Consider the following 19,709-nt stretch of genomic DNA (forward strand, 5'->3'; position numbering starts at 1 on the left):
ATCAGTCCTCGACCACCACCGGCGACCACGGGGAACCGCCACGCGACATCAAGTAAGTTCATCGGACTTGAGGGAGAAAGAGCGCAATAGGATCCGGATAATTTAAGTGTTTAATTATTGCACTTGCAGCCATAAGTATGTCGGAAAACATCCCAAATTCCACTGATAGTATTCCAAACAATCCTCCACCCATTCAACCGGAACCCTTAGACATTGAACCCTTAGCATTTCTGCCACCCAATATTTCCGACATACGTTTAGCTCAACCTTACTCTGCATCTTCAAGCAATCCACTCGGAAAGATTCCGACTGAAGCGGAGCTGCTAGAAGAGTTACAAGGGCAAGCTCGTATGGTAGAAAAAAGTAAAGGAGACAGAAGTGAAGAAAGCTTCGAAGGCCAGGAATAGGGAGGGAGAGAAGGGCCAGTGGTGGCCCTGCAACGTCACCGATTTTGAGCTTAAGGCCCTCCAAGAAAAAGGCCTCATCACTCCGGGATCATACAAATTCATTAAAGACTCCTCGACTCCGAATCCGGAAGCTAACGAGCGGGTCTTCACGAAGGCTTGGGTGGAGTGAGGCCTCTCGCTTCCTCCTTCAGAATGCTTCCTGGAGGTCCTCAACACTTATAGGCTGTAGCCCCACAACATATGCCCAAACGCATACCTCCTCCTCTCCAACTTCGTCAGGTTGTGTGAAGGTCATCTTGGAGTTCGCCCGGATATCCGGCTTCTCCAATTGTTCTACCGCATGAAGAAGGAGATGAAGGAGAAGAGTATTGTCAACTGCGGCAGCATGACCTTCGTGCTCCGCACGAAGAGAGTGTATCTGCCTCTCTCCTCGCACGAGTCCGTCCGGTACTAGAACGCCGGATGGTTTCACATCAACAACGAGACAATTCTGGGTCACCACCAAGGACTTCCCGCCTTCCTCAACAATCCTACAGAGGAGCTAGACTCCTGGAGCTATATCCCCAACCTGGCCTAGCATCCGGAGCTGGAGAAGATGGCCCAGAGGATATCAAAGCTGGTCCACGATGGACTGATCGAAATCGACCTCACATTGAGTTGGTTCACCCGCCGGATCCAGCCTCTGAAGTTTAACCGACGACTCATCTACGAATACACCTGCGTATATGATCTGTTGCGGGTAACCAAGGACAACCTCCCCGTTGAATCTCTGAACAAGAGGATCCGAATGATGGTGAAGTTGACCCGAGGCCAGGTCGTGCCGGATATCTCCAAGGACATCCACTTCAATGGGAATTGCCCTCCGGTGAGTTGCACTTAGCCATTTTGTCGTTTGGCTTTGCACTTATTAACTTGTTATATTTTCTAACTTTTCAACATGTCTTCTCCAGGTCAACACTTTGGCGGAGGAAGATTTTGGAGAACTATTCCGCCTGGCGCCGCTGACTCTGGAAAGGCGGAGGAGATTCCGGAAGAGGAGGATGAGGAAGAGGAAGAGTAGACGGAGATATACGCTCCTCGTCCCTCCAAACGTCCCCGAGTCGGATCCTCCGGAGCCGACACCGGTCCCAGCGCCGAGGGCTCTGCCAAGAAGGCCAAAGCTACTCCGGCCGGAGGCCCACGGTGCCTTGATTTCAAGCGAGCGGAGGGCAATTGCATCAAGATGCTCGCAACTTCCGGAAAAGGGACCCGACCCAAGCTTCCCAGAGCCGAGTAAGTTCCGGCACATGAATCTCTTCACATTTTTAAGGCAGAATTGTTATTTATTTTTTCCTTTTTACTTGGATCGGGAGCCAGAAGGTCATCACTTCTTGGGGTAAAACCCAGAAAACGATCACAACCTTTCTAAAGACATACCCCACTGCCGCCCCAACACCCCCATAATTCCGCCAAGTACCTCTACTACCGCTCCTCAACAACCTCAGACCAACCGTCTGCTGACCCTGCTGCCGGAGAACTAGCTCCAAAAGAAATCATTCCTGTTAGCAGTGGGTGCAAGGATGAGTGCTTCTTCGGAAATTTCTGGGCTGCCGCTGAAGAGGCCAAGAAGAAGGAAGAGGCAGAGGTAACTTCTGCAGATAAGGCTGAAGCTCCGGCTGATGATGCCGTTGTATTTTCCCCAAACCTTGGTGATCCGTCCGACATCCACACAACGCCAAAGGCATATGCCACCAAGTTTTTTCACAAGCTTACCGAGGCGGAGAAGTGGGAACTCGAGCAGGACTTACTGAACTCCATGCTAGACAATGTCTGGAGCAAAGTTGATGCTCAATCTTACGAGATTGAGCAATACAAGAAGAAAACCTGTGAGTTTCTCGACAATCTTCTTTGCAAGCGCAAGGAAAACTATTCTCCCAGTAGCCCCCAAGTATCTAGGCGGAAACCAAATCTAGTTTGCACCTTGATACTTTGAGTTTACTAAACTGGAGAATTTTGTTAAAGTGTCACGGTAGCCCCCAAGCATCATGTCGGAAATGTTTCCGGCAATGATACTTCAAAAAGTTCTACACACTTATAATTTTTTCATCGGAATTTTGTTGCCGTTTTTGCAGGAGCAACAAGATTTGCATTATGAGCTGCACAAGAATATTGCTCTCCAGCGCCGCGTGTCTAAGGCCTGAGGATCTTTTAGAGGATCAAAAGGCAAAGGTTGCACCGCTTGAAAAGAAGCTTGAAGAAAACCAAGGTTCATTTCCGACCGCTAACTTCCTTTGTCAATTTCCCGGCTTGTGCTGCTTGCATGACTTACTAAATATCTTTTGGATAGGTGCAGATCTGAAGAGCTCCTAGCATCAGCCTCCTCAAAGCTAGAAAACTTGCGCTCTACGCACAAGGGTATTGATTCAAAACTTTAGAGGTCGGAGGAAAAGCAAAAACTAGCTGAGGACCAACTGGCCCAGATGAACTCGGAATTTATACGAGAAAAAGCTGATGTAGTGGAGAATCACAAGAGGGACATCGATATGATCCAGAAGCTTCAACCCGAGGTCCAGATGCTCCAGACTTATATGCGCCAGGATGAAGCAGGTTGGGACCTACTCAACACCGACGTTTTTGGTAAGTATCTGAATCCATGATCTTTGTTTATCTTGAGAGCTTTTACAGTATTTTGTCCTGAACTTGATTCCTTTGCAGATCTACTTGGATATGATGAATCACACCCCGAGCAATTTCCACGTGATGATCTTATCAAGCTGGCCGGAGACGACTGCAAAGACTTGATCTCCGCATCACGCAAAATCCGCTACAACCTGGCCATGAAAGATAGTCGGAAGTGCGATCTCCGTGAGCTGGTCAAGAAGATGGCCGTTCTTCTGGAATATGTAGTTGATTTTCAAGCATCGTCTGCTCGAGGTGCAGCCCAAATGGCTCTAGCCATGTGCTTAGCCCGGGCTCCAACCCTCAACCTTGATGAAGCAACTGCTGCCATTCTGAAGGATTCGAACTCGGGCGAGCTTCTGGACGCGTGCAGCGGCTATGATACCCATGTCGCCAGCGTGTATGTCACGGCGAGTTTTACAAAGTCATTCTTCCCACAGATGAAGCTATCGAAGCAGAGCTTCAGAAAAAACTTGATGCAGAGGAAAAACATGTCGGATCTGGCAATGGCAGCCAGTACACCTAGACCAGCTCCAAGGAAGCGGAGAAAAACAAGGCCAAGAGTGGCGGTGATGCCTCTTCATCTGTGGCAGCGGATGCGGAAAAATGAACTGTTCCTGTGGGAAAACAAAAAAAACATTGCATCATTCGGCCCCTTCGTGAGTTTGTAATATAAATATCTGTACTTATTTGAAGTAGCTAGGGGAAAAACTACGCATGCAACTGTTATGGGCGTAAATACTTATCATGCTACCATTTATATATATGCGTGGTCTTTTGATTGAAAGAAAGTGTTGGTTTCTATGTTTTCCGGCTTTCTTTCTTGAGCTTCCACGAGTTGGAAGACCTTTAGCCGAAAAGACTCGCCGACTGCAACGAAGTCTAATGGCAGTCCATCAATAACCGCAGAAACAAGCCCCCAGCCTAAGGTGTCCGAAGTCTCTACTAGGAATCCGTAAGTTTGCAAAAGGAAACTCATCCACCAGAAAACTTAAGCTTACATCCTACTTGACGATTTTTGAAAATCACAACATTATACACGTCTAGGTGGAAACATCCAGCTCTGCGGTTTTTGTCAGAAAACATACATGATCGAAAAATGAACAATAAAATGAGGTAAAAGACTCAAAGCGTGAACCATATGCTTTATTTCATTGATAATTGCTAAGTGTGGAAAGGATGTAGCTGTGCTATATTCCAAAGATGGTCTTTTTCATTGTATACGTCACTCGGATCCTCCCTCTTTCGTTTCAGGTGCCAATTGCTAGCGGATATCGACGAGGTAGTAGGATCCGTTATGTAGCACTTTGCTCATGACGAAAGGTCCTTCCCATGAAGATTGCAACTTATGCTCTTTCACCTGACGAAGGCGGAGAACCAGGTCACCTTCTTTAAACGAGCGATTCCGAACTCGGCGGCTATGATAGCGTTGGAGCTTCTGCTGGTAGATGGTGGAGCACTGGTCAGCTAAGTTCCGAGCTTTTTCGAGCAGGTCCATAAATAGCTATCGAGCCTCATCTGCATTTTCCTCATTATAGGAGGAAACTCGCGGAGAATCATGGATGATGTTGGATGGTAACACTGCTTCAGATCCGTATACTAGGAAGAAAGGCGTAAAACCAGTTGACCAATTGGGGGTTGTTCGTAAACTCCACAGAATAGAATCTAACTCCTCCGCCCAAGCTCCGGCTGCATGCTGCAGCGGTTCTTCAAGGCGAGGTTTAAGTCCGGCTAGTATAAGGCCATTGGCTCGGTCGACCTGCCCATTGGATTGTGGATCTGACACAGAGGCAAGGTCAAGCCGGATCCCCATATCATGGCAGTACTCCTTCAGTTCTCCCTGCGCAAAGTTTGTGTCATTATCTGTCATGATGCTATATATGTGGGATGTCGTATCTCACCACGAGGTTGCAAACAAATTTCAGCATCGTAGCACAATCAGCTTTTCTCACTGGTTTGGCATGGATCCACTTAATGAACTTGTCAATACTGGCCAGGAGGTACTCAAAACCACTAGGAGATGATTTTTTCAATTTTCTGACCATATGAAGCCCCCAGACCCCAAACAGCCAAGTGATAGGGATGGTCTTCAACTCTTGAGCTGGGGCATTTGGCTGTATAGCATAGTACTGGCAAGCACGACATGTTTTGACTATTTTATCAGCGTCTGCTTTAGCTGTTAGCCAAAAATTTCTTGCCGAAAAGCTTTTGCAACGAGGGACCTGTGAGAGGCGTGATGCCCGCAATCACCAATGTGAATCTCTCTAAGAACTGCAATTCCATCTTCATTTGAGACGCGTTTTGGATCATTCTGTTTGCGCTTCTCTTATAGAGTCGTCCATCAATAATTGTGTAGGACCTTGCTCGTCTGACGATCTGTCGCACGAGGACTTCATCCTTCGGCAGCTTCTGATCGACTTGGTAGTCCAGGCAAGGCTTGGTCTAAGCCAGAGTGATAACCATCACCTCCTTAGCCAGAGATATCGCCACATCTGGGTTCACCAAGGGTGTCCTCAAGTGCTCAAGGAAAATTCCTGGTGGAATTGGCTTCCCGCCGGATTCGAGCTTGGACATCATATCTGCCGTTGTGTTATTGTCTCTCCTGACGTGCTTGACTTTGTATCTGAGGAAGCACTTGAAGATCTCGTCAACTTCGTCTCTGTAAGCCACCAAAATGGAGTTCCTGGCGTTCCAGGTTCCAGCACTTGGAGATCTCGTCAACTTCGTCTCTGTAAGCCACCAAAAAGAAGCCTGGTGCGCGCCCCCTCCGGGCGTGCCACCTATGCTCTTTCCCATCTCAAGTGTCCGTTTCACGTGATCTTTTCGCCCACCGACTTATTTTGACCTAAAAACCACTATATATACGACCCCAGAGGTTTTGTCGAGGCTACGACAGTGGAGATAAAAAACACATAAACATAGAGTCAACAAGCCATTGTCGGCGGAGATCGAAGGGGGAAACGATGCCGAAATCGCCTTCGGTGGACCCCACCCCCCTCCGGCGTGGGCATTATCACCATCTTCATCACCATCTACATTAGCACTATCTTCATCTACCTCTTGTAATCTTTCGGCAAACATGATGTTTGTCAATATATTGTTTTCCCATGATCTATTGTATCTCTATGTTGATGTCTAAGTAGTGACTTGTTCATAGCAATTGTGAGATAGTTTGTGATGATTGCATACAAGTATTTGTTATCTTCTATGATGATCTTTTGTACTGATATATGAGTGCACACATATGTTAGGGATGTATAAAGTTGTTACCGTTGCATGTTGATAGATTGAGGAACAGAAACCATATCCCAATTCTTTTTGATGCATGTTGTATAATGTTGTATTAATTCAGTGTAGGCAGGCCGCACATCACGGCCCCAGAAGAAATTGGCCTACAATTCTGCCCACCCGAGAGCGCGTGCACGGTAACGGGCCCGTTAGACCGACCACCTGCCTGAGCAGGAGAACGAATTCTGCCCACCCGAGGAAACTGAATTCTAAAGTACTCCCAGTCCCAGTCCCAGACTCCCAGTGTCCTTCGCCCCACTCGCGGACAAGCCGCAAGCGACGGACCTTTCCCCCACGATGTTCGCCGGCGGTGCCGACGGCAACGGTCACCTGCCGCGCCCGCGCAGGCCGCGGCGCGTCGGCGGCATGGGTTCCCCTCCGGACCAGGCCGGCTCGGCGCCGCCGCATCCCGCGCCGCCGCCCTGCACCGACTACGACATGGCCTACTTCAAGGCCTACTCCCACCTCGGCGTCCACGAGGAAATGCTCAAGGTTACGCGGCGCGCTCACGCAGACCACCCTCTCATTTCTCCCTCCGTGGATTCTGCTCCGGGTAACCATGTTGGGAGGGTTGTACGGCTGTTGCATCGGTGGGGGTTAGGGTTTTGTTTACTGCGGGCGGCGATCTGCGGACCTGAGTTCGCGGGGATAGTCTCCGTCGAACAAATCACGCTGGTCTCTGAGGTTCCTTACTGTTCCACCACCTGCGTTGATGTCAACTAGTGTCTGCCATAGGTTCAGTTAGTGTATGAGCTCACATAGTTAATGCTATTTATTGACTAAATATAGCATTGTAGGAGTCATATTTTTTGCGCGAGAATACAGATAGTTTTAATGTTTACTATCATACACCATTTATCCGAAGTATTGTTTGGCTTTGGTAGGTAAAATACCACTACCCGAATCGCTTATGTAGCACAACACAAGCCACACAAAGAACAGTGCCATGATTGCTTCGGTTTATCAGAAAATTAACAAGAGAAATCGTATATGTCCGTATTGTGTATTCCTGTATGGAGGCACTACTGTGACACTGTTGTTGCCCAAATGCTATGCTGTGACGGTAGCGTTGTTTGTCAACTGTCCCGGACCTGGAAATTCCCAGATGCTGGCATCTGGTCATTTGTCGGGTACTAAGCTTGCATTCCTGGGGTGTATTGATTGATTATGAATTGCTGGTACGGCAAATGACTGACACAGAGTACCGCAATGTATCTATCGTATTCCTATGAAACCTAATAAAAAAAGATGTACCTGAATGAACCACTAATAGTCGCACCAAGTCCTCTTTTTGTTGTTTAGGTGATTTCAGCAGTGCATCGCTCAGGTCTCGAGCTAATGCAGCATCATCGTTTTTTAATTCTTATTCATCTTGAGATTGCTAATTGCAGGATCATGTGAGGACTAATACTTACAGAAATGCTATCATGCATCACAGAGATTTAATTTCAGGCAAGGTTAGAATTTGTCTGCTTGCTAGACTACACAATATTCTTGGATAGGTACCAAAGAGGGTACAACTTTCTGTTTACTAACTTAACTCTCATGAATGTCCGAATTGGCACTTTTCAGGTTGTGTTGGATGTTGGCTGTGGCACTGGTGTTCTTTCTATATTTTGTGCATTTGCTGGTGCCACTAGGGTAACTTTACTACTTAATTATTAGCTGCACACTTATTTATTGCTGATGATACCATAAATTTGAACTTCTGCTGAAATTTCTAAGTGTCCCTCACTACATCGATGTGTGATGAATCCAGCAAATTTGATTTACTTATTGAATTCATACTTAGCGGTTGTTGATCAGTTGTGTAATCATGTAGTGATCTTTTTGTTTTGTTGATCATACATGTCTATTTCTGAACAACATATCTGACTATTAATGCTTAGCTGCATTAATGCATGCATTGAATTCATACTTAGCTGCATTAATGCATGCATTGATCATTTAATATTTATATCACCAGAAGATCTATTGCACCAGATGTTTACCAACTACTAGAGATGCTCATGTTTACACTTGCTGTGCTTTGAATTATCTATCCTTTTATTGCAGTTTTAAACCCTTTCGTTTATTAAACAACCAACATATGTATGCTGTATACTGTGTAATAATATGGGTTCTTTTTGCATGAAGGCTGCATATTGTTTTTAGTTATTTGTATGCGCCGATTCATTTCATGATGGCGATGACAGATGTCCTGTTTTTCATTCATTTATAATTCATCTTCTGATGAGTTTATTGTATTTCAGGTCTATGCAGTTGATGCAAGTGATATTGCGTTACAGGTAAACCCCTTCCAGTTGAGATTGCAAAACTACAAGTGTATTTAATAAGCTAATGTTACACTGCTGTACCTTTTTTGCAGCATAGAAATATTAACCTTGTTATCAAATTGGATAGTAGATCTTCTATATATTTACAAGGTCCATCCAAGCTCCTCTAATGTATGCTTCTTGACAACTAACTACAACATGGAGGAAGCCCTTTATGATCAAATAAATACTTTTCTGTTAGAATAGTGATAAAGAAATACTTTGTAGCTTGAAACGTGGTGCTACCATTAGCAAACTCACTTACTTGATGTTATGTTTCAACTCTATTGGCTAATAATATGTATGCTCGTAAAATGCCTTATGCATTTTAGTCGATATACATTTTTTTTTACTTCCAATGTTTTGTTATTAGCTTCTACAAATTATAATGTTGATTCTGTTTTCTTTAATCTGTACATGTTTAGGCAGTGGAAATTGTGAGAGAAAATGAGTTGTCCGACAAAGTCATTGTTTTGCATGGTCGAATTGAGGTACACTTTTATACCTATCTTTGCCAATTTGTCACCATTTGCATATACCTGAATTGTTATCATAGTTTTATGTGAGGGTTTGAGCATTCTATTGCTTTTGTGATTATACAATTTAGCATTGTCTGATTGTAGTTGTGCCAGAATCTTTAAAATTCTACTTTGAGATCTTTGATCTTATGCAACTTAATTGCTGTAATATGCAAATGCAGGATGTCGAAATTGAAGAAAAAGTTGATGTCATCATATCTGAATGGATGGGTTACATGCTTCTCTATGAGGTTCTATAAATATCTTCTTTGTACAATTGGACTTATCCCACGAATCACTTTACGTTTGTCCTATATGTGAAATTTGAAATATAGTCATGTTGATGGTAGAGTATGCTGGGGAGTGTAATTTTTGCTAGAGATAAATGGCTTAAGCCAGGGGGTCTTATTCTTCCATCTCATGCATCGGTAAGTGTTTGAGCAAAATGTTATGTATAAGTTATTTGGTTGAGAAATCTATAAAAAATTGTCAGGCTGACATAAACAGAAATATATGTTATGCAGCTTTATCTTGCACCTATTACAAATCCGCGGAGATATCAGGATAGTATTTACTTCTGGCGAGATGTATATGGTATAAAGAGTAAGTTCATTGTCCTTCATGTATGTTCTCTTTATAACTAGTATAAAATTCCCAATTTATGAGGAGACTGAGGAGATTAAGTTGCTTGTTTTTATTGTGTCAATAGGTAAATGGCTTCCAAAGTTGCCATGACACTGAATTTACATTTGTTTTTTCATTCAAAAATTAATGTGTGGTGTCTTTGCTTGACTTCAGTGTCTTCTATGATGCCTCTTGCAAAACAATGTGCATTCATGGAGCCTTCTGTTGAGACGATTAGTGGAGAGAATGTTTTGACATGGCCAGCAGTGGTAAGATAACCCTTGCTGAGCTGTATATTCTTTTCTGCTCAACATGCGGTTTTATGCGAATATCACTCTCAGAACCCGGGATACAAATTAGTCCGTGTTTGTGTGCAGCTATACTTTGTATACCTCTTATCTTTTTTATATGCTGAATTATTTTTAGTAGAACTTACTTGGGGCCCCTGGAACAGGTGGCACAAGTGGATTGCTATACAATTCAAGCTCCAGACCTTGAAACTGTTACTGCTGCATTTAAGTTTACATCGATGTTGCAAGGTCAGTTGTATTTCATTTATTTTTCTATAAATGAGGCACATACGGTGAAGTTAAATTTATCATTATCTAGTAAATGTTTTTTTACTAATAACCAAGTTCTTTAATCTGTGGAGTTCTTGAGCTATAACTGTACCAGGCCTATTTTGAAGGGCTTAAGCTTTTCATCATTATTGGACATAGTGCTGTTGGAGAGGCTTTTTATAAGCTGTGTGATGTTTCTGTTTATAGAATAAATCTATTCTCTACTCAAGCTTCCTAGAGAAGTGGAAAGCGGAATTTATAAGGTTTATAGGAGAAGTGTTATCTGTATTCTTACTGCAATTAGGATTCTCTTTTCTTCTCACTAATATGTTATGGCAAGGTCACAATTCTTAGCAGCCTCAGGTAGCTAACTGGTGTTAAGCATTTATAGATAGAACTGTTTGAATTCTGGTAATTGTAGTCATGTTTTGTCAACACAGTGGTCTTTCTTCTTTGGTGTCCTGTTACGAGTTGTATTTTCAACGGGCACAAAGATTTAGAAAGCTCTAAGCTTGAAGAAACCACAAACGAGGATGGCCAAGTTAAGTGCTCTGGTAAGATTAAAAACAATGATGTTTGCGGCGGTAGTCATACATAAATGCGAAGATAAAATTATATAAAATATGTGTGCATACTTTGTATTTGGTCTAGATTGAGACATGATTGGGCCTTGTTCAGATGGAGTGTCAGTTGAAATTATTCGGTAAAATTGTCATCGAAGATTAAAAAAAATCTGGATAGTTACCGAAGACGTGAAAAACAACTTAATCTTGGGTACAGTTGTACTCTTTGAATGTTTCTTGCTTGTCTTCATCCGCATGGAAATGCTAAGCCCGCTGACTTCTGTCTCATGCTAATTTTCAGCTCCATTGCATGGATTTGCATTTTGGTTCGATGTCGAGTTTAACGGACCAGTTCGCCAGAAAGTCAAGAAGCAAGCAAGCCAACCCTTGGATGTGAACATGCAAAATTCTAGCCCAAGCAACAAAAAGAAAAAACAAGATGTCTCGATTGTTCTGTCTACTGCCCCAGAGGATGCGCCTACTCATTGGCAGCAGGTGATGGCTTTAAGCAGTACCATTTTGGTTTCCTTTTCGATCTAGCATATTATTAGTTTGAAATTCCTAGAACTGTTTTGCAGTGCTAACATCCACATGAATGCTGTTTTTCGTAACGCAGACTCTACTGTACTTATTTGAACCTATCGAGCTAAAGAAAGACCAAATTATGGAAGGTTCTGTTACCATATCTCAGAGCCAGCAACATGCTCGGTTCCTCAATATCTGCTTGAAATATTTGTGAGTCTGATTGCTCTGGTTTGGTGCTATCCATTTCCTGCCTCCACTTCCAAGTTTGATATAACTCTGGATCCCTCTGTATTTGCAGTACTGGAGAGCAATGGTACGTTAAAGAATCGGTCATGCGATAGCATGGGAAATTTCAACAGAGTGATAGTTTGCAGATCTATTGTCCCTGTGCATCATGAACCTTATTGGTCATTGCAATTTTCGAGCATTCTGACTGAAACAGGACGTGATGATGGCAAATAGATCAACAAATGGCACCGTTTAGTTTTTGTCTGGAAAGCTGGAGTTTTCAGGACATGGAGAAATTTGGATAGAGCTCCAACAAAAATCCATTACTCCAACCAGACATTAGATTTTCATTGTTCGCAGTCGAGCTTGAGTAGGTCAGTAGCCTTATGATCATGTGTATCTGATTGATGAACAAAGAATTTAAAATTTTAATAATTACATGCTGGCCACGGTAGTATAGGTTTTTTCCTTATGTTAACACTACGGTTCGTCTTAGCTCATCTGACTAGTGGCTTTTTACATAGATAGCCATGCAGATTGTTTCCATTGTTTGTAAGAACATAACATTCATCTGGCCCTTGAGAGCTTGTAATAAGAGATTTTCCATGTGGCTGTGTGAGATTATGTGTAATTCATTTCTGACAATATCAATTGCATACATATGCTTCATTCCAGCAAAAAAAAGACTGAAAGTATCAAGCTTCTTTATAGAATTTGTCTGCAAAACCTTGATCGTTCATCACATTGGACTTCTTAGCATAAATAACACTTTTCTACTCAAATTGCAGAAAGCTACCGCTTTTCAATTTTTTTGCAAAAATCTGCATCTGTACAACAATTTTTTTATCTTGAATTGACGCTGAAACTGACATTAGGACCAGTTTGCTGATGTGGAGTGGGCCCCACTTGTCAGACCAATTTAAAAGGTCAAGATATTCTAAAAATGTAAAACAAATCCAAAAAACTGTGCAATTTCCTCAGATGGAAATATCTAAAACAAATAAGAAAAAGGAAAAAAAAGTCTAACTCTGGGAAATCCGTCCCCACATCGGAGCTCCCATGCCAGAGCTCAGCTGAGCTCCACATGGCGACTAGGCAAGGAAGACCCTCCGATGGTAGGGAAGTAAATCACAGCACCACTCATACTTAGTGCCACAATCAAGCAAAATAATAAAGCTTCAGTTACAGAACTCTTCAAATGTTCTTTTTTTTTAACCACACAGGAGAACTGCATGTTATATATTAAGAAGAAAAAAGCCATAGAATGGCAAGTACACAAGGGAAGGTCTAAGCCTTTCCATAAACCTTTGACAAACAGAGACGCACACGACCAATAAAACTAGCTAACCAGGGAACCAAATTAGCTAGACTGGTTTAATGAAAAGGCAAAAAACATGACAATGAAATATGTACAGACAGCAGACGCGTGTTCAATGAAATAACACGATAGCTAGCATACACTGATACACAACAGAAACTGGAGACCATAAACAGAGTATCTAGCGACCAGGACGCTCTTCAGGCTCAGTAATAGTCAATTCAATGTCACCTGGTTTGGCTGAAGGAGTATCTCCGTGCATGGTGTTGTTATTGGTTACGTGGACATTCCCATTGAAGCAGAAGGCTGTGTTGTTGCAGAAACATCTCCAGGCTACCACGCCAGCCACAGATGCGGTCAAAACTGACAACACAATCACCAGCACTTTCATCCATGCTACTGTTACCCCCTTGCTGATACCAGAAGGTGTCACTCCTTTTGTCGTTGCAGAATTTAGCTGTGCATAGCCGCAAAGAGTAGGCTGGACAATTCGGTAGACGCCTTGGCTGGCCAAGATGAAGACGTCTAGCTTGTTATCCTCGCCAAACGAGGATATTGGGCCAAGAGGATTGTTGGCGGATTCATCGCAGGGAATTGGTGTCTGCTTGGAACAGCTCAATGGAATGGAAGTAGAAGTATATTTACCACTGCCATCAGTGTTAGCGCTGCCAGTCCACATGGCAGACGTGTACATGTCAGCAAATAAGTACCTGGCATGTCATATTAGCCATTAGCATGTGTTTGAGGTGTAAACAACAGCACATTGGAAAGAAAGTAATTAAAATAATGCAAGACAGTAGGGCGTAAACAATACCTTCCATATAAGCAAGGATCGGCAGACCCACGGTACACATACCCACCAACTATCGATGCAGATTCCATGTTCTCAGAGGTAGAAGAAACCTTATAGCCCATTATGGGGAAAATGATGCCTTCTGTAGATTTAGTTACTTGAGCAGCCCATGGTGGATAGAGAACATGCTGGTCCTCATACGCACCACCCCACCCATAGTTGCCCCCCTTGGATATCAAATCCACCACTTTGTATTGGTCCTAAATTTTTGCAAGGTCACAGAATTTGGCACTATTTATGATACAGAAGACAGAGCTCAAGCTTGGAAAGGAACTCATTCAAAGATGTTTATATCATTGAAATGGTACCTGGACATCATCTGCACAGTACAAGTGGAAAGGCCTTGCGGAGTCAAAGCTGCATCTGCATGGGTTTTCAAAACCCAAGGCCCAAATCTCCGGTCGTAAGTTGCTATCATCAGCATTGGGGTTGTCCTTTGGTATTGTATAATTACCCCATAAGCTTAGGTTAGCAACTTCATTCAGCTCTGCGAAGCTCAAAAGAACGATAAAAGGTTCAGGAATATTTAACCCTTAGAAAGTAAGAAATTGCTATGTTGCTGTAAAAGATTGACCGGCACTTTCAGATTTTCTCAGTAAGTTTATAAGTAAAACCTAATTTTCCAAATTCTTGTTGGCCATACAGTACTATTCTGGAATTCTATCAAGCTTGAAGGTGTTTCATGAATTTCATTTCGGTCTTTAAACAAAAGATCACACACTGATGTTCAAAACGTTAGCCAAAGCTAGTCATACTCTTAAAAAGCATACAATATACCTTAATGGAATGTAGTAGTCACAATATAACATAATACTGTTCTGAGTAATGTTTCTACGGTTCAAAAGCACAAATTCTGAAGTACATGGGCCTGATTTGCAACTATGCGCTACTACACTGCTAACAATACTGCTCATGTAATTTGACCTTTTGGAAAAGCAAAGCATAAGTCTTCTGTTTTACAGCACCACCAATATTTCTACAATATCTACAGATTTATTGTTAACCTTAGTGAAATGTTGTAGTAACAATAGCAACATGTGAACAACTGAACATGATACTGTTGTAGTAGCAATAGCAACATGTGAACAATTGAACATGATACTGAGGTGAAAAACACAAATTCTGAAGCACACAGCCTGATTCACAGCCACACATATTCAAGTAGACTACTAACATATTGATTTATATATAATTCACGCAATATAACTTTTAGCATGCAAGGCCAATGTTGTATACTTGTATATATAGTACCACTGTAAATGTTTCAATCGAGGATTACTACATACTCCCTCCGTTCGAAAAAAAGCTTCTCAACTTTGTCTAGATTTTAGTTATAGATATATCCGTATCTAAAAAAAGTTGAGAAGCTTTTTTTGTGGAACGGAGGGAGTATTATTTTTCGGAAGCCTGTTTAACCCTTTTAGCTGTTGTGCCAGCTTGGACAAACATAATATTGCCTAACTATTTTGATAGAATGGTCACTTACTTGAAAAGGAGGAAATACGGATATGTACACACAAAAGTATTCCAAAAAGAGAGAGAAAATAAACATTCTCTAAAATGTATTTATAATTTATGTGTCCATCTTTAACTAACCTGGAAGTTCATCAATGTTGAGCCTCATTATTTTTCCCAAAAGTGACTTCTTATTCTGGGAGAAGTTGAAAGGGTCGCCTCTTATCCCACCATTTCCTGTGAAAAAGTATAGGTATCCATCGGTAGGTCCAAAAAGGATCTGACCAGCATGGTTAGAAACATATGGCAACCCCATTGAAAATACCCTTCTGACTTCTGATGGATCAGCATACACTGCCTATCAAAGAAGGGTAGAAATGTAATGTTTACCCAGGAATCTAAATATAAAGGACTGCAAAGAAGAGAATACAAACATCTATACCTCAGAAAAGCTTGATGGTGAACCGTTAGCAGAATACTCTGAGATAACTAGATGGTACTGGCAAGGTTGAACACCACTATGAGAGCCAAGCTTTGAGGGATCACAGACCAATTCATCATCACAGGAACACCTACCAGCACAGTTGGGTGACTGAATTTCATCACAAATGTATGAAACAAAGAAACGCCCATTGTTTGTAAAATCCGGATGAAAGGCTACACCCACGAGTCCAAGATCCGAACTGAGGTGACCTTCAGTCGCGAGATCAAGAAAAGGGCTCATCTCGTCAATTTGCAGACCATCTTGCATTCCTTGTTCAGGAACAGTAGCCAACCATATCTTCCCATCTTGTCTGGAGAAGAAGGCTTTGCTGGACCCATCAGGGTGAGCAACCATGTTAAGGTAGGATCCATTGCCAATCTTCTCAAGGCAAATTCCATCAGGAGATGGTGAAGAGTTCTTCCTAGTGTTAAATGAGACCGCGTGCCCATTAAAGCATACTGACTGGTGGTTTGGTGTACCAGAAAATGACTCACAAAAGTCATTTTCTGATTGCCAAAAATCAGTAAGCATGGAAGCTGAACCAGTGAACGCAGCATTTCTTGGCGCGGAAGGCTGAAAAGGGGAGTTGGATATTGCTGTGCTTTTGCATTGTTTCCAAACTTGCTCACAATAGTGCCCTTTGGGCTGGGTGGGGTCCTTAGATTGAGAAGAATTTGGTGCCCAGGAAGAGCTGCACAAGAGAGGAACTGTACGTGCGGTCGACCCAATGTCAAACAGATCAGCCGAGAAAGGATTGCATTTCTGAAAACATGGCAAAGAAACTGTGTAAGCACGTGATAATCCTAATTATTCATCATGGGATAATAGTTCTCGCAATAATATCCAGTATCCATAACGTCACTGGTTCTGCGTGTTTGTGTACTTCAAACACGTAAGTAGGATGATTCCTGTAAAGGGGAGCTCGCATCATAAAAATTCACCATAGAATATTCCAGAAAATGTGAAGAAGGTCCGGCCATCCAATCTACACACTGCAATATGTAACTAGAGTTTTGTGTCGATAGGGTCTCTCGGTTGAATAGAAAAACAAAATTGCACAAAAAATAGTGATTTAAGCATGAAATAGTCTTTAATTTTTTATTTTTTGGAAAAATCATGTTCATGAACAATGATGGATTTGCTATCTTTTTTTATTGTACTCGATAAAAAAGGATAAGTTTTGATACGGAATTTTGCAGGATTGTACAATGCGTACATCCATGTGTTTTCCCAAAGATTAGTTGGTGCTTAAATTACGACACTTTAGGAAGAACTAAAATAACACAGGGGTTAACATGATTTATCAAATCTGAACTAGCCGCCAAACGGAAGGAAAAAGGGGGAACAAAGAGTCGACCTGGAAATGCGATACGGAATTTACCATCGCTGAAATCCAATCCGTGGAAAAGTAAGGAAAAAGGGGGAACAAAGAGTCGACCTGGAAATGCGACCAAACGAAAGCGGGTTCCGCCCGCCGGTCGCCCATCCGGCGCCTGGTCCTCCGGCCGCCGCCGCGGCAACTGACCTCGTCGGTTTGCTTGGGGGTTCTAATATTCCTTTTTTGAGCGCGACTTTTGTTGGATCTCAAGGCGCCTATCCAAATCATAGCCTGTGACACCGTACTAACCTCCGGCCACCGCCACCCGCGCCGCCTCGCCGGCCCGCCCTCCTCAAATCGCCACCTCCACTGGTCCACCGCGACCGCGGCCTTCCCTCTAAGCCCCACGCCACCATCAGCTTCTTCACCGGCGCCGGTGAAGCCGCACCTTTCCGCCCCCCACCCACGCTCCCCGTCGCCATCTCCGGCGAGCAGGTGGCTGGTGGACGGCGGCCGTGAGCTCGATTTTTTTCTTCTGGTTTAGGAAGGACAGAAGGAGATGAGTCGTGGTCTCGGGGCAGGGCAAGAAGGCGTGCGTGCTGGGCTGGGACCCGCTACGGACGACCAAGCCACATGTGTGGCCACCTTGCCTATATTGAAGAACCTTTCTGTCGGAAAATGCATTGATGCACAAGAGTACTACTACAAGACATGGGTTCCAACGCACCACATGCACGTAAAAATAACAAAATCGAAACGACTCATGTTCATATAACATTCACGCTATATTTTTAATATTTTTTTGCCTTGAAATCCATAGAAATCATTTCTTTGCCAAATATTTTTATACAAGTATAAAAGTAGTACTTGATCATCCTTTGTTTTCAAAATTAATTTTTTATTTAAAATTACTACTTACAGAAATATAAAATTTAGGGTTTATGAGATGCTTTTGCATCCACGTGCCAAAAATCCCCATCCCCTTTCTGTCTTGCTACTATGCACCTCAAAGTCACACATGACGCGGACTGTACTTGGCAGCTACTACGTACCTTAAACTAATAACCGGAGACCGTCACTGATGCTAGTAGTTCCCTCCCTGGTTTACAGTTTTTATTTATTTATGTTGTCAATATTTTTATTTTCTTTCGTCGGTCTCTCTCTAGCCTGCAACCTGAACTTATTCTACGCATGAACACCTGTCGTGCTTTCCTTGAGAAAAGAATAAGGACTCCTTTGATTTAAAGGATTTGCATAGGAATTGTGTAGGATTTGGTTCCTATGGGAAAATTCCTATATATGTTGTTTGATTCATAGGAACATAGCCTATAGGAAAAATTTCTATAGGAATCTTGTAGTGTAATTCCTATAGGAAAAAAAAGCATTAGCTCATACCTCATGGAAAAATTCCTTTGCTACAATCAATCAAACTTCATCTTCTTATAGGATTCAAGTAGACATGCCATTCCAATCCTATACCTTTCCTATTCCTATGTTTTTTCTATCCTTCAAATCAAAGGAGCCCTAAAACTGTAGGAGGAGAAAGTGAGAAGGTACGTACCGAGCAGACAATGGACTTGACGAGACGAGCGCATGCCCCGTCCGTGTCCAGACCCATGGCATCGAACTGCTCCTGCAGCGCGGCGTCGGCGGCGGCGTCGCAGCAGCTGGCGCCGTCGGTGAGGCAGAACTTGAGCGTAGCATTCAACAGCACGGGTGCCCCTAATCAACGATAGACATAAAAAAAGAAGAAGAAAAAAACTTAACAAGCATGCTACTAGTTGCGCGCGGTATATCGTAACAAGGAAAAAAATAGCGCGCTATAATAAAATAGCGTGGGCCTAAAAATACGCTATTAGCATGCTATAGCGTGCTATTAACGCGAATAGCGCGCTATAGCGTCGAAATAGCGTAGCGTCGGCTCTCCAGATATGCTATAGCGTGCTATTAGCGTTGGGATAGCGCTATTTTAATTTCGAACGGCAGAAGAGCAACAATGGAACGGGGATCATGCAGTTGGCGGCGAAAGAGCAACAATGGAACGGGAATCAGGAAGGGAAGGGAAACTAACCCGAGTCCGTGCAACGCGGCAAGGCTCCAGCGATCAGAGGAAGCAACAAGCTCGAGCAGACAAGGTGTAGTAGAAGATGATGATGGATCCTCATCATGTCACTGTGAGTGTGGACGCGTCTCTCTCTCTCTTAATGGATGGATGCTGATTTGCCTTCCCAGCGGAGCAGGAGGAGGAATGTATATATAGTCTACGGCGCAGCGGTATGGGCATCAGTGGGCCACACCTGTCAGCGACTATCAATCGACGATATCACGCCACAGTGCCAAGGAGTGGTGGATGCGTCATCCGTGCCGGGCGCGGTTCAGCTAGCTTTTGTCTGTTCTCCCTCGTTGCTCCAACTTTGAATGGTGCTGCTAACATGTAGAAGCTCGCAGCCAGATTTGGTTTGTTCTGCGTCCGTGTCTATGATGTTGCTTTCGTAAGTAGTATAAAATAGGCTTCTCTTTCTTCATTTTCCTCTGGAAACTTAAGAATTATCAAATGGTGTAACATTGTTTAACTGTATTTGCGTACCTTCAGGA

The 19,709-nt window shown here is 43.1% G+C and overlaps 2 protein-coding genes across 4 annotated transcripts; one reads left to right on the top strand and one right to left on the bottom strand.

Annotated features, from left to right (window-relative positions):
- Positions 1-6,570: 6,570 nt before the first annotated feature.
- On the top strand, positions 6,571-12,292 carry LOC127301439 (probable protein arginine N-methyltransferase 6.2). Of its 2 annotated transcripts, XM_051331694.2 has the most exons (14): positions 6,775-6,845; positions 7,745-7,810; positions 7,926-7,994; positions 8,606-8,641; positions 8,722-8,779; positions 9,094-9,159; positions 9,369-9,437; positions 9,537-9,614; positions 9,711-9,789; positions 9,985-10,079; positions 10,265-10,349; positions 11,235-11,428; positions 11,550-11,668; positions 11,757-12,292. In XM_051331694.2, exons 3-14 carry the CDS (start codon positions 7,936-7,938, stop codon positions 11,797-11,799), a joined length of 981 nt encoding a protein of 326 aa, XP_051187654.1. In that variant the 5' UTR covers positions 6,775-6,845; positions 7,745-7,810; positions 7,926-7,935; the 3' UTR covers positions 11,800-12,292. The 2 variants fall into 2 exon arrangements, with proteins under 2 accessions (XP_051187647.1, XP_051187654.1); XM_051331687.1 differs by lacking the exon at positions 8,722-8,779 and having other exon boundaries at positions 6,571-6,845.
- A 571-nt stretch (positions 12,293-12,863) lies between these two features.
- Positions 12,864-19,313, bottom strand: LOC127301455 (HIPL1 protein). Of its 2 annotated transcripts, XM_051331704.1 has the most exons (7): positions 19,186-19,313; positions 18,676-18,836; positions 15,755-16,558; positions 15,454-15,670; positions 14,166-14,344; positions 13,819-14,057; positions 12,864-13,714 (listed from the first exon to the last, which is right to left on the bottom strand). In XM_051331704.1, exons 1-7 carry the CDS (start codon positions 19,280-19,282, stop codon positions 13,186-13,188), a joined length of 2,226 nt encoding a protein of 741 aa, XP_051187664.1. In that variant the 5' UTR covers positions 19,283-19,313; the 3' UTR covers positions 12,864-13,185. The 2 variants fall into 2 exon arrangements, with proteins under 2 accessions (XP_051187664.1, XP_051187666.1); XM_051331706.1 differs by lacking the exons at positions 18,676-18,836; positions 19,186-19,313 and adding an exon at positions 17,235-17,704.
- Positions 19,314-19,709: the final 396 nt, after the last annotated feature.

The sequence above is a fragment of the Lolium perenne genome, chromosome 1 (assembly GCF_019359855.2).
Source record: "Lolium perenne isolate Kyuss_39 chromosome 1, Kyuss_2.0, whole genome shotgun sequence".
Classification (NCBI taxonomy): Eukaryota; Viridiplantae; Streptophyta; class Magnoliopsida; order Poales; family Poaceae; genus Lolium; species Lolium perenne.